Source organism: Narcine bancroftii, chromosome 3 (genome assembly GCF_036971445.1).
Source record: "Narcine bancroftii isolate sNarBan1 chromosome 3, sNarBan1.hap1, whole genome shotgun sequence".
NCBI classification, from domain to species: domain Eukaryota; kingdom Metazoa; phylum Chordata; class Chondrichthyes; order Torpediniformes; family Narcinidae; genus Narcine; species Narcine bancroftii.
In genome coordinates, this window is record NC_091471.1 from 243,189,516 (window position 1) to 243,204,047 (window position 14,532).

At 44.9% G+C, this 14,532-nt stretch overlaps 1 protein-coding gene across 1 annotated transcript in view; it reads right to left on the reverse strand.

Annotated features, from left to right (window-relative positions):
• Positions 1-14,532, reverse strand: part of LOC138758431 (complement C3-like) — a 145,306-nt gene that overhangs the window by 56,752 nt on the left and 74,022 nt on the right. The window contains exon 24 of the mRNA XM_069927340.1: positions 10,801-10,876. Within this exon, the coding sequence (XP_069783441.1) occupies positions 10,801-10,876 (76 nt within the window). The remainder of the gene's footprint in view (positions 1-10,800; positions 10,877-14,532) is intronic.

The following is a 14,532-nucleotide window of genomic DNA, read 5'->3' on the forward strand; positions in this document are numbered from 1 at the left end:
AATCTCTCGCAGCCCCATAAAGACTGAGTGCTTCTTTCTCTGTCTGAGAATATCTCCTTTCCACATCTGTCAAAGATCTGCTGGCATAGGCAATGATTCTTGGTCCCACATCACGCATCTGGACCAACACGACTACTAAACCAACAGGACTAGCATCCGCTATGACTTTGGTTGTTGCAGCCGGATCATAATACCCATGAGTATCGGCATTCATTAGACTTTGTTTCAGCGCTGTGAATGCTTCCTTCTGCTCAGAGCCAAAATGGAATTTTACACCTTTCCTGGTTAGTTTCCTCAGTGGTTCTGCCAGTGTAGCAAAGTTAGGGATGAACTTTGCACAATAATTAACCAATCCCAAGAAGCTCCTTATCTCCGTTGCATTCTGGGGTTCACGTGCATCTGCAATAGCTTTCACCTTGGCCTCTGCAGGGTTTAGTCCTTCCCGTGTAAGCCTGTGTCCCATGAAGTCCATCTCTGAGACACCAAACTGGCACTTGTCTCTATTCACGGTAAGGCCTGCCCCCTGTAGTCTGGATAGCACATACCTCAAACGTCTGTCATGCTCTTCCTTTGTAGCCGCATGGACTATGATGTCATCAGAAATGTTGGCAACTCCAGGAATGCCTTGAGTCACTTGATGGATTTCGTACTGGTAGATCTCAGGAGTTGCATTGATGCAACTTGTTTTGTTTTGTGAAACAAATGACGTTGAAATGTAGCATTCGGTGTCACCACATAGTGTGCATTCAATGCATCTACGGCTTTCTGGTATTCCTCCTTCCTTCCAGTATTCGAAAGCGTCTTAAAAGTTTCCCGAACTGTGGGTCCTGCAGTGAAGAGAAGTAACGCCCTCCGCTGCGCTTTCTGTTCCGCCGTACTGCTATCGAGAAATAGGCCACGACTGTCGGCGTAGGCTTCAAATTCTTCCAGCCATGCCTTCCACTTCACACTCACAGTGCTTGCATCACCCGTCGGGTCAAAATGAGGAACACCTCAAAGTGCTAGAAATTCAGCCCTGTGACTGCCATGAAGAAAATCTTCCAGCTCAAAGCCACCGATTCAAAATCCAAAATGTTTATCACATTTAAAATTCAAAATGTTTATCCTCGTCGCCAATGTCACATTTGTGGCCCGAAATGTGAAATTAATAACACCATCACCACATGCTTTACCAGTTGAACATCTCAGTGTCTTTATTTTCCTGCTTCCTTTATTTCATCATCCTGCACCTTCCACCTCCAGTGCATACCATCTGACTTCCTGTCAGGTTAATACATATCTGCCAAAGTGTTTGGTCTGGAAGTCAGCCTGAAGAAAACTGAGGTCCTCCATCAGCCAGCTCCCCACCATGACTACCAGCCCCCCCACATCTCCATCGGGCACACAAAACTCAAAACGGTCAACCAGTTTACCTATCTCGGCTGCACCATTTCATCAGATGCAAGGATCGACAATGAGATAGACAACAGACTCGCCAAGGCAAATAGCGCCTTTGGAAGACTGCACAAAAGAGTCTGGAAAAACAACCAACTGAAAAACCTCACAAAGATAAGCGTATACAGAGCCGTTGTCATACCCACACTCCTGTTCGGCTCCGAATCATGGGTCCTCTACCGGCATCACCTACGGCTTCTAGAACGCTTCCACCAGAGTTGTCTCCGCTCCATCCTCAACATCCATTGGAGCGCTTTCATCCCTAACGTCGAAGTACTCGAGATGGCAGAGGTCGACAGCATCGAGTCCACGCTGCTGAAGATCCAGCTGCGCTGGGTGGGTCACGTCTCCAGAATGGAGGACCATCGCCTTCCCAAGATCGTGTTATATGGCGAGCTCTCCACTGGCCACCATGACAGAGGTGCACCAAAGAAAAGGTACAAGGACTGCCTAAAGAAATCTCTTGGTGCCTGCCACATTGACTACCGCCAGTGGGCTGATATCACCTCAAACCGTGCATCTTGGCGCCTCACAGTTTGGCGGGCAGCAACCTCCTTTGAAGAAGACCGCAGAGCCCACCTCACTGACAAAAGGCAAAGGAGGAAAAACCCAACACCCAACCCCAACCAACCATTTTTCCCCTGCAGCCGCTGCAACCGTGTCTGCCTGTCCCGCATCGGACTTGTCAGCCACAAACGAGCCTGCAGCTGACGTGGACTTTTACCCCCTCCATAAATCTTCGTCCGCGAAGCCAAGCCAAAGAATACATATCATGCATATTCATTATCATGGTCATTATGCAAAAGTCTGCAGAAGCCCCAAGTCCACAGCCAAGGCCCATTCTCATGCTAATGAGAGGTGGGAAAGCTCTTTTTCCACAGACAAACAGAAGGAGAAGAATGCCATGTGCAGCCGGCCATCTTGGACAAATGCTACAAAGCAGAGGACACAGTCTTCAGGAGATGAATATGACACCGAGTACTATCGGATGGAAGGACACGAAGGACACGCCAGACTTGCTTCCCTACGCATGAATCAGGCGAGTCCACACAATTGATCTGACGCCACTGTGTGCATCAAAATTAATGATGTGAGGGTAAATTGCTTAATAGATAGTGGAAGCACTGAAAGTTTTATTGACCAGGGGTTAGTCAACAGCCTTGCCCTCTCCAGACGCCCGAGTGAGCACCAGATCCTGTTAGCAGCCAGCAGCCTTGCGGCTGAGGTAAAACAGTTTTGCAGGGTTACTCTAGAAATCCAGGGCACAAAATATGAAGGGTTCAAATTACTAGTACTCCCTCACTTCTGTGCCCCGGTACTATTGGGGTTAGATTTTCAGTGCCAGTTAGAAAACATTACAATAGTCCTCAACGGGTCTCACCCCCCACTACGCCTTATAAAGAAACAACACTGCAGTCTGTCTGTCCTGAACATAGTACCCCCTCCACTGTTCACACACCTGACCCAGAATGCACACCAAGAGCCACAAAGAGCAGGAGGTACAGAGCCTTCATTAGGACAGAGGTCCGCAGGCTACTACAGGAGGCCATCATCGACCAGAGCACCAGCCCGTGGAGAGCCCAGGTGGCTGTAGTAAAGTCAGGAGTGTGGTGAATGTCTGCCAAGCTGCCTGTCTCCCCTCTGGCGAACCTTGCTGTACTAACATTGGCTGTGCATTATCTCTACTGTTCAGGACACTCCCCTTGGATATAACTGTATATGTATCTATTGTCCTTCATTATTGTACCGTGAGTTTCTGCTAATAAAAGCCATGATTATTGTTTGACCACATCGTCTTTGTCTACTTCATCAACTGGCACTTCAAGGAGAAAAACTGGGCACGGTAGTGGATTACAGCCAGACAACCAACAAATTTACACAACTAGATGCCAGGTATAGCAGACATGGTCAACAACATTGTGCAGTATAAGGTGTTCTCCACCATAGACCTGAAGGCAGCATACCACCAACTGCCCATTAGAAACAGCAATAGCATTTACACGGCATTTGAGGCAGACGGCAGGCTGTATCAATTTCTGCAACTCCCCTTCGGTGTAACCAATGGAGTGTCCCTGTTTCAGAGAGAAATGGTCCGAATAGTAGATGAGTTCCAACTGAAAGTGGTGTTCCCCTACTTAGACAATGTGACAATCTGTGGCCACACTCAGGGGGGTCATGGCACAAATTTAAAATGCTTCTTCCAGGCAGCCGAGGAAAGGAACCTGTCATGATAATGAATATGTATGAGATGTACCGGAAGTCACGTGGTATGAGAGAGAGAGATAAGAACACAAGCAGGAGAACAAAGGAAACAGGAAAATAAAGCCACTGAGAAGTTCACCTGATAAAACTTGTGTTTAATGTTTCCTTAACTTCACATTTCGGGCCACAAATGTGACATTGGCGACGAGGATGGGATAAGCTTGAAGAAAATTAAAGACTAAACAAGATTACAGAGGATTACAGACAACTTCAAGGTGATAAGAATTTTCTCTGTGACTCAGTACTTTTGGGGCTGGAATATTTCCTCATGGCTGGTACAGACGGTGACTTACTAACACATAGTGGAATTGCTCATTTTGACCCGACTGGTGATGCAAGCACTTTAAGTGTGAAGTGGAAGGCATGGCTGAAAGAATTTGAATCCTACGCCGACAGTCGTGGCCTATTTCTAGATACCGGTACAGTTGAACAAAAAGCGTAGAGAAGGGCATTACTTCTTTTCACTGCTGGACCTGCAGTTCGGGAAACATTTAAGACACTTTTGAATACTGGAAGAAAGGATGAGTACCAGAAAGCGGTAGATGCATTAAATGCACATTATGTAGTGACACCGAATGCTACATTTCAACGCCATTTGTTTCGAAGAACGAGACAAGATGGCCAGACAATTGCTCAGTACGTGACGAAACTACGCCAGCTAGCTGTTGGATGCAATTACATGCCAGCTGATTTGGACAACCAATTATTGGATCAAGTTGTACAGCACTGCAGATCAGATAAACTCAGAAGACGTCTACTGGAAAGAGGGAGTGAGTTGGAACTCACCGATGCTTTAACCATTGCTGCTGCATTAGAGGCTGTTGAAGGGCAATTTCATACCATGACCCTGAAAGACAACTCAAGCCAGCAAATTAAGAGGCTCTCACATCGCCATAATCAGCCAAGATATACGTCGACACAGGACGTGGAGTGTTATCGATGTGGAAACCGAGGTCACTTTGGAAAAGACCCATATTGCCCGGCCAAAGGCAAAGTTTGCAGAAAGTGTGGAGGTAAGGACCACTTTGCAAAGAAGTGCAAAAGCAAGTCCAATGCAGACCAGAAGAGGAAGAGTACAACTTCCAAAGGTAAAGCCTGGGGGAAAGGAAAGTATCCTGGAAAGAAAGATACCATTCGCCAGATAGACGGTGACAATGATGATACCCAGGAGCGACAGAGTTGTTACCAATTTACGTTGAATGAAGTACATCATGAGAAGGTCCCAGTGATCATTGGTGGAGTGACAGTTCAGGTCATTGTAGACTCAGCCAGTGACAGTAATGTGATTGATCGACATTTATGGGAGAAGTTGAAAAGGAAAAAGATCATCTGTACCTCAAAGAAGTGTTTCAAGAAACTGTATGGGACACAGACTTACACGGGAAGGACTAAACCCTGCAGAGGCCAAGGTGAAAGCTATTGCAGATGCACGTGCACCTCAGAACGCAACAGAGGTGAGGAGTTTCCTGGGATTGGTCAATTTTTGTGCAAAGTTCATTCCTAATTTCGCGACAGTGGCAGAACCACTAAGGAAACTAACCAGGAAAGGTGTACCATTTCATTTTGGATCTGAGCAGAAGAAAGCGTTCACAGCGCTGAACCAAAGCCTGACAGATGCAAAAACTCTTGGATATTACGATCCGGCGGCATCAACCAAAGTCATAGCGGATGCCAGCCCGGTTGGTTTAGGAGCCGTGTTGGTCCAGATGCATGATGGAGGACCAAGAATCATTGCCTATGCAAGCAGATCGTTATCAAATGTGGAAAGAAGATACTCTCAGACAGAGAAAGAAGCACTCGGACTTGTATGGGCCTGTGAGAGGTTCCATGCATATTTATACGGCATTGAATTTGAACTCATCACAGATCATAAGCCATTAGAGGTGATCTGTCAAAACCGAAAGCTGTGACTACGAAGGAAGTCGAGAGAGAATCCGAACGTGATCCAGAACTCATGGAAGTAAGAGAATGCATACAGAGTGGACAATGGGACAAGTGTACTCACAAGGCTTACATTCCCATTAGAGACGAACTTTGTTGCATCAGACAGTGTGTATTGAGAGGTTGCAGATTGGTGATACCGCAAAGATTGAGACCGAAGATCGTATCCTTAGCGCATGAAGGACACCTAGGCATTGTTGGTACCAAGCAAAACCTCAGGACCAAGGTATGGTGGCCAAATTGTGATAAAGAGGCCAAGAGATTTGTTAAAACTTGTCACGGATGTCAAATCACAAATAGGAGTAATCCGCCAGAACCGATCCGGAGTACGCAACTTCCGACAGGACCATGGATCGACGTAGCTGTTGATTTTCTTGGACCTTTACCAACGGGTGAATCAATTATGGTAGTGATAGATTACTACAGCAAATACTATGAGTACGTGGTGTTGAAGTCCACAACCACTGAAAAAACAATACAAGCGTTAGCAGAGATATTGTCAAGATATGGATTACCTGTTACATTATACTCTGACAATGGTCCACAATTCATTTCAGAGACATTTGCGGAATACATGAGGACCACAGGTATCCATCATCATAAAGTAACTCCGAAATGGCCGCAAGCCAACGGGGAAGTAGAGAGACAAAATCAGTCCATTGAAAAACGATTAAGGATTGCACATGCAGAAGGACAAAATTGGCGAGAAGCATTGCTATCTTATGTGGCTGTCTATCAAGCAACGCCTCATGCAACCACTGGAAAAAGTCCTGCAGAAGCATATTTTGGGAGAAAAATCCGCACAAAAATGCCAGAAATAAAGGAAATCCGAGATGACCAGGAGATGGGGGACCACGATGCTGAAAAGAAAGGTGCAGCAAAGCTGTACACAGATTCGAAACGTGGAGCCAAGTACTCAGACATCATGCCAGGAGATAATGTTCTAGTGAGGCATGAAACTGGTGGTAAACTAGACACACCTTATTACCATCAACCCTATACTGTCGTATCCAGAAGTGACAGTATGGTGACAGTCAAGTCTCCGACTGGAGTCCTGTATAAGAGAAATGTATCAGGTGTAAAAAGGTACCAGTCCAGAGATACATCGAGCGAAGAGGTTGAAAGGCCAATACGAGATGCTGAAACTGAGAGACCTGATGATGTTTCAGAGGCAGTTACCAGCACTCCTGATGAAGTGACTAGAGCGCCAGAAACACTCGAAGCCGTGGCGAGCAGTATTTCCGACGCTGAGAGTGAACAACCGAGAAGCGACGACAATATCGCAGGCAGGCCGAAACAAAACCGGAAAGTGCCCAAACGATACGAAGACTTTGTGCCATAGTTTTAATAAGAACTTTGGGACAGTATTTTAATCTTATATCATAAAGTGCATGTATGAGTGGTGTAGGAAGTAAATTTTATGTAGTTGAGTTATAGTATTACCATTAGTTACGATGTTTGTAGGTTTCCGAGGGATATTGGTAAGTGAAGGTAAAGTTTATTTCTGATTAAAGGAGGGATGTCATGATAATGAATATGTATGAGATGTACCGGAAGTCACGTGGTATGAGAGAGAGATAAGAACACAAGCAGGAGAACAAAGGAAACGGGAAAATAAAGCCACTGAGAAGTTTACCTGATAAAACTTGTGTTTAATGTTTCATTAACTTCACATTTAGGGCCACAAATGTGACAGAACCTAACATACAACAGGGACAAATGCGTCTTTAGCACCAGGAATTTGCCAATCCTGAGCTACTTAGTGCAGAATGGGGATATCAGCCCAGACCCTGGCCATATGCACCCTCTCCTAGACCTCCCAGTGCCACACATGCTGAAAGCACTAAAAAGGTGTTTGGGACTGTTCGCTTACTACGCCCAATGGGTCCACAACTACGCCGACAGGGCCTGCCCACTTATAAAAGTCTCAGTTTTCCCACTGTGCCCAGCAGCCACCAGAGCATTCAGGGACATTAGGGACCATGTCGCTAAAGCTACCATGCGGTCCATAGATGAATCGATCCCGTTTCAAGTAGAAACCTGGATTTCTAGTTACATCCGATGTGGCTCTGGCAGCCATCCTAGACCAAGACGGACGACCGGTGGCCTTTTTCTCGCAAACCTTACAGGGGTCAGAGGTAAGACACTCAGCAGTAGAGAAGGAGGGCCCTAGCCATTGTGGAAGCAGTAAGGCACTGGCAACATTATCTGGCATGCAAACACTTCACCCTCATCACGGACTAACAGTCTGTGGCTTTTATGTTCGATAACCAGAACAAGGGGAGAATTAGGAACGACAAAATCCTGCACTTGCGGATAGAAATGTCTACATTTAACTACGACTTTCTATACCGCCCCGGGAGACTTAACGAGCCCCCGGACACGCTGTCCAGAGGCACTTGTGCCATCCTTAACCCCACGTCCCAGTTGCTGAGGTTGCACAATGAGCTAGGCACCCGAAGGTCGCTAGACTGTTTCACTTCATTAAAACCTAAAACCTCCCATTTTCGGTAGAGGAAGTGAGGTCAGTGAACAAGAGCTGCCCCATCTGGGCAGAATGCAAACCGCAATTTTACCGGCCAGACAAAGCCACCCTGATAAAAGCTACCAAATCTTTCGAGCGCCTTAGCCTCGATTTTAAAGGCCCGCTCCCGTCCAATAATAGAAATGTCTATTTCCTAAACGTTTTCTCTTCACAATCCCGTGTTCTGATGTATCTGCAGCCACTGTTATAAAATGCCTCCAACCCATCTTCAGCATATTTGGGTACCTGAACTACATACACACAGACAGAGGTGCTGCATTGATGAGCGCAGATGTATAGTAGTACTTGCACAAGTTAAGGATTGCTACCAGCCGCCTTACAAGTTACAATCCCAGGGGGAATGGACAAGTCGAAAGGGAAAATGCCACTATCTGGAAAACGGTCCTCTTGACTTTAAATGCAAAAGACCTACCTGTTACTAGATGGCAAGGTGTTGCCAGAGGCCCTACACTCCATATGTTCTTTGTTGTGTACTGCCACTAACATGACCCCACATGACCGTATATTTTCTTTCACAAGGAAAGCCACGACGGGCACAGTGCTGCCAAAATGGATGATGACACCGGGACCTGTTCTCCTCCGGAAACACTGCAGACCCCACAAAGTGGACCTGCTGGTGGATCAAGTGGAGTTGGGGCATGCGAACCCTCAGTACTCCTTCGTCACATTCCCAGATGGAAGAGAAGACTTGGTGGCCACCAGGGATCTTGCGCCGGCTGGATGTGTGAACAACGTGGAGGAAACACAGATGTCTACGGATCAACAAGGAGCACAGCAGCAGTCATTAGAACAGTTGTCCATCGAGTCACCCCAGCGGACTATACCACCCACCCTGGAAATCAGGACCCTGGATAGGCCCGCCCCACAAAATACCACCACCCTAGACTTGGCAAGACCTAATCCCATACAAGAGGATCCCCAGCCCACACGGCTACATGGCCATCTAGTACTTCCCACTCCCACACCACCAAGAAAGGCCTAAAAGGCAGACCGCACTTCCCACCTCTATACCACTACCGAAGAGGTCCAGAAGACAACGGAAGCCACAAAAAATTTTGGACATGAACTTACAAACAAGGGAAGGAGGACGGGGGATGGGGGAGGAATACCGATCTTTTTAAGGGGGGGGGGTGAATGTGGTGATATGTAATTACACCACTAGGCCACCAAGGGTCATCCCGGTGACCTTGTATATAAAGCAGTCCAGAGCTACAGTCTAGACTTCCAGGTTTGTCTTGCAGAGAGACAAGACCTCTTAGTGTACATATTAGTTTATTAAAGCTGTCTTATACTCGCACAGCTGGTGTGGTTATTGTCAGTATACGTATAGAAATGGAACAGCATTCCTTACTGGATCATCGATTTTGCACATGTGAGAGATAACAAATTCAATGCATGAAAGAAGATAGATATACTGAATGTTAACATACTAAAAATATTCAAATGAAATAAACCTTTTTAACAACTATATACCATATAGGCCAGCATATAAGACAACTTGGGTATAAGACTACCCTTTGAATTCCACCTAAATTGAAGGTTTTGAGCTATACCCAATGTACAAAACTATCCCAAGTCTGGCACTTACCACTGACCTGTGGAGTAACATTTAATAAACTAATTCACAATATTTTTAAAAGCAAATTGCCCAGTAAAGGTTTAAATTTTATCAGCATATTTTAAAATAAACCACACTAAGTTCCTTTAACAGGTCATTTAAAGCCTGGTACAGAGCCGACTGCATTCGGACTGGGAGATCGATCCTGCGGGGGAGCGCTGAGATTTAAGGTTCGGATTTTGTACGGCACAGAGGAGCACTGAGATTTCATTGTTAAGGTTCGGATTTTATATGGCGCAGAGGAGCACTGAGACTTCGTTGTTAAGGTTCGGATTTTATACTTGTCATACAAGACGACCTCTGGTTTTGGGGTGACATTTTTAAGCTTCAATGTCTTTAATGCCAGCATTTTCACTACTTTTTTTTACTCAATCTTGCTTCCAGTTCCTAAAACTATTTTATTTTCAAAAACAAAATCTGTTACTTCAACTGTGGAAATAATTACAGTAGTGGAGACAAATTTCTCAAATTATTCATTTTTAATTTTTGTGTGGGATATTTTTGGACTAATTTTGTACATTAAATACAACCTCATTTGCAGGGGTAGAAAATATAATGTCCCCAGTGTTTATATGGCACCTGTAATTCACCAAGGTACTCCTGCCACCCCGCACACAGCATCTTTCAGCTGCTCCCGTCAGGGAAGGAGATACAGGAGTATCAGAGTCAGGACCTCCAAGCTGAGAAACAGCTTCTCCCTACTGGCAGTGAGAACGTAGAACAGGCAGTGAGAATGTTGAATGATGAAATGAACTCCTCACACTGACCCACTATTTATTTCTAGGTATGATTATTCTGCCTATATAAGCTTGTCTGTATGTGGGTTATGTCTGGTTGTGTGTCTGCAGTGTGTTTGTACCAAGGACTGGAGAAAGCGGTTTCGTCAGGTTGTACTTGAGAAAGCGGATGATAAATGAACGAACTTCAGTGAGCAGCTCTCTGGAAATCGAGTGAATGTGCTGGTAGGGAAGGGAGCATCAAAAAGTCACATGTAATGTACCATGTGCTGGATGGTCGGCTTATAAAAATTGCATAAGAATTATCGATCTTGCGAAATATCAGTTGCTGGGCATGACCTGTGTGAAGAAAGAAAAAGAATAAAATGTATAATCCAACAAACTCTCGTAACCCCAAACAGAGAAACAAATTTCTGGAATGCATTGCCAGGGTGGTGGTGGAGTTGCAATAGGGACATTTAAGAGACTCTTAGAAAACTTGGGAGTAAAGTAGAGAAGATTTAGCTCGTTGAGTAGGTTTATAGTGGTCGGAATATGATTATGGGAAAAAGGGCCTGTACTATGGTGTAATGTTCTATTTTCTAGAAACAAAATGCTGGAAAAAGTCAGGTCTACATATTTAGGCATGCACTCCTGCTTTTTAAAATACTTAAATATATCTATTTTCAATGTTTGTTTTACAGCAAGGTAGAAGCCAATTCCGGACATTTAAACGTGAGTTGCCCAATTACCCAAATTAACCTACAACCTTGTATGATTTTAGAGGGTGGGAGGAAACCGGAGCACCCAAAGGAAACCAGGACAGATGCAGGGAGAACGTACAAACTCCGAACAGATAGCGCCGGATTTGTTCTCATGCTGCCGCCATTTTCTCACCATGATGATGAAAATTGGCTTTTTTTCCCCTAAAGCATAATTTTTAAAATTTAGAATTTATAAGAAAAATTTAGACATACTGCACGATAACAGGCCATTCAGACCACGAGTCCATGCTGCCCAATTTACAGCCAAATGACCTAGCATCCCCCGGTATGTTTTGAATGGTAGGAGAAAACCAGAGCACTCGGGGGAAACCCACGCAGGCACGAGGAGAAAGCACAAACTCCAGACAGACAGTGCGGGATTCAAACCATGGTCCAATCGCTGGCACTGTTACAGTGTGGTGCTAACCATGCCACCCTAGAGTAATCAAATTCCACCATACTGAAATTGTGACCTTTCATTTCTTGTCTCAGATTAAGTTTGTATTGAAATCTGCCCTGAGCAATTTTTTTTGAGCCTCTTCATTATTTTACACACTCCCACAATCGTTGCTATGGCAGGAAGTGTGAATGATTAAAAAAATTGTACCTCTCTCTCTGTCTTGGCCTCCGTCAGTCATACTGTATCTCTGCTAGTCTCTGGTTTGCTTAGCCGTGTCGACTGTGGGTATGGAGGCCAATCATAGGATTGCACTGTTGCAGCAGAATTAGGGCATTGTTGAACTGTTGTCCTCTGTGGTTTTCACTCAGTTCTCCGCTCCTCAAACTGGCTCAAGACCACTCTTTCGCCTCGCTCTAGGTGTTGATGAAGAGTACCTTGCTATTTGTTGTGGCCATCTGCTATATCCACCCAGCACTCTTGATTTTTAAGGCTTTCATGTTGCGCTTCCATAGGTCCCTGAAGTAAAGTGTTCCTCCTGCCAGTTCTCCATAGAGGATGGCCATCTACCATCCTTCATGTGATGGACATGGCCCAACCGGTGCAGTCTGCGTTGTCCGAAAAGCATGAACATTGTGGGAAGACCAGCACAGGAGAGGACCTCAGAGTTTGGGACTTTGTCTCTCCAGACGATGCCAAGGATGCAGCCAAGGCTGTACAGGTGAAAACTGTTGTGTTTCCTTTCCGCCTTGAAGTAGGTGGTCCACGGCTCACTACCATACAGGAGTGTTGATAATGCAGGCATTGCACACAGCATTCTTGGGCTTTGTAGCAAGTTTCTGATTCTCCCAGATCCACGAGGAGAGTTGAGCAAGGGTCACTGCGGCTCTGCCAATACGCCTATTGATTTCAGCATCAAGGGAGAGAGTGTCACTAATGGTTGACCCCAAGTATGTAATCCTATGGCCCATTTCTGGATGATAGTTGTCGATGGTAATCACTGGTGTCTTCAGTATGTTCTGGGCAGGGAGATATGTTTTCTTTAGGCTGATGATAAGTCCGAAGTCTTTGCATATTGTTAAAATGTGTAGTCGGGGTTTGGAAACTGCATGAAGAGCAAGTACTTCCAGGACTTCTAACAGGGCCATTTGTGATTTATTTTCTAAGGTCGAAGGGATTTCTACAGCCCACAGAAAGTCGTCCTTTTTTTTAAGCAGGAAAATGAATTTCAGGGTGATGTCATCGACGTTCAGATGTGACAGAGAATTTAGAGGTGGCTTGGGAGGAATTGCTATAGGAGCTTGTGCACACACACATTTCAAAACACAGAATATTTGCAGGACTTTTGCAGAGTGCTTTTTGCAGAAGGAGCAATAAAGCTGCAGAATACAGCTGGCCTGGGGGAGCATGTGATCTTTGCAGGCCGAGACAGAAGAGTTTTTCTCTCAGAGAGGGAGGGTGTGAAACAGAGAGGAGAGACACAGAAATCAGTTCCAGAGGGACAAGCTGGCAAACTTTGGAAGGCTGCCTGGTCAATGGAGAAGACTGGCGGCCTGAAAGGTGACCTAAAAGAAAGAGGATCATCTGGAGAACCCTGAAGGGGGCAAGTTTCGTCAGCAAGACTGATTGAGAAGGAATCAGTTGCGGATGTCCTGGAAGAGGAATCAGTCTCTGAAAACCAGCAAGAACCCTCCTGAGTGGTAACCATCTGCCTGTTAAGTGCTAAAGACTGGTGAACTTTGTCAATGCTAACTTCTGTGCACAGTACAAAAATTGGCTGCAACCAGTGAGATTGGTCTGTGATCCAAAGAACTTTTCTAATCTTAAATATACATTACACACACCTGCACTTAGTGTTAGAGGGGGGATTAAGTGGGTTAGGTAGGTTAACTAAGTAGGTTAAGTAATGTTAAATTTAATTCTGTTTTCTTGTTCAAATAAAATGAAAAACTACTTTTGTTAAAGTGTTGTGGTGCACATCTATTGCTGTTGGTTTTTGGGGTCCTCTGAACTCCGTAACACAGACTTCTCAGTATTTTCATTCAAGTAAGGTTCTGTTTCGGTCTTATTGACGTAGGTCAAGAGAAATTGCTTCGGAGGTTCAAAAATTCTCTATCCTGCAGCTGTGATTCCTGTTACTGAGTGTGTTTGTCACTTGCCAGCATAAAAGACAAAAGTAGAATTTGTTGAAACTTCAAAAACGTCTCAGAAGGAAGATCAGAGCAGCCTTGAGTCCAAAAATCTCTCAAGCCAACTCTGCCTAATTATTAAGAATAGTCGTAAATTAAAAAAGTAGCAGGTAGTCTTGTTCCTCTGATTGGTAGAAAAGAACTTTCCAATTTTTATGGGATGTTAGTATAGTTATGGATAAAATATGTCTTTCAAAGAGATAAATTTAGGGGTTTAGTTTACAAGTAAACATCTCAGTAACTTCACAAAAGTCATCTCATTTAAAATGCAAGAGATGTGCCTAAGGTAGAGCCTACAAGTCTTCAGAGACAGTGGAACTGGTTTGGAAAGGTTTTCACAAGGAAGTGCAAATGGAATAAAGTCCAGGCTCAGAGATTGATAAAATCTTCTTGGAATATTGGGTTTGGAGCCTGATTATAGGTCATGTAGTTTTTACAAACAGAGAGAGGAAAGACAGACAAGAGATTCTCCTTTGGGGGAAGGAGGGGGGGGGGGGGGGGAGGGAAGAGAGAGAGAGAGAGAGAGAGAGAGAGAGAGAGAGAGAGAGAGAGAGAGAGAGAAGTCAGTTCTACAGCAGCAGTTGAGACTGCAAAATGGCAAGCTGGCACGTTTGTTTAAAAACCCCATTTTGAAGATAGGTTGCGAGTTGAGTTCAGCCGTTCAAA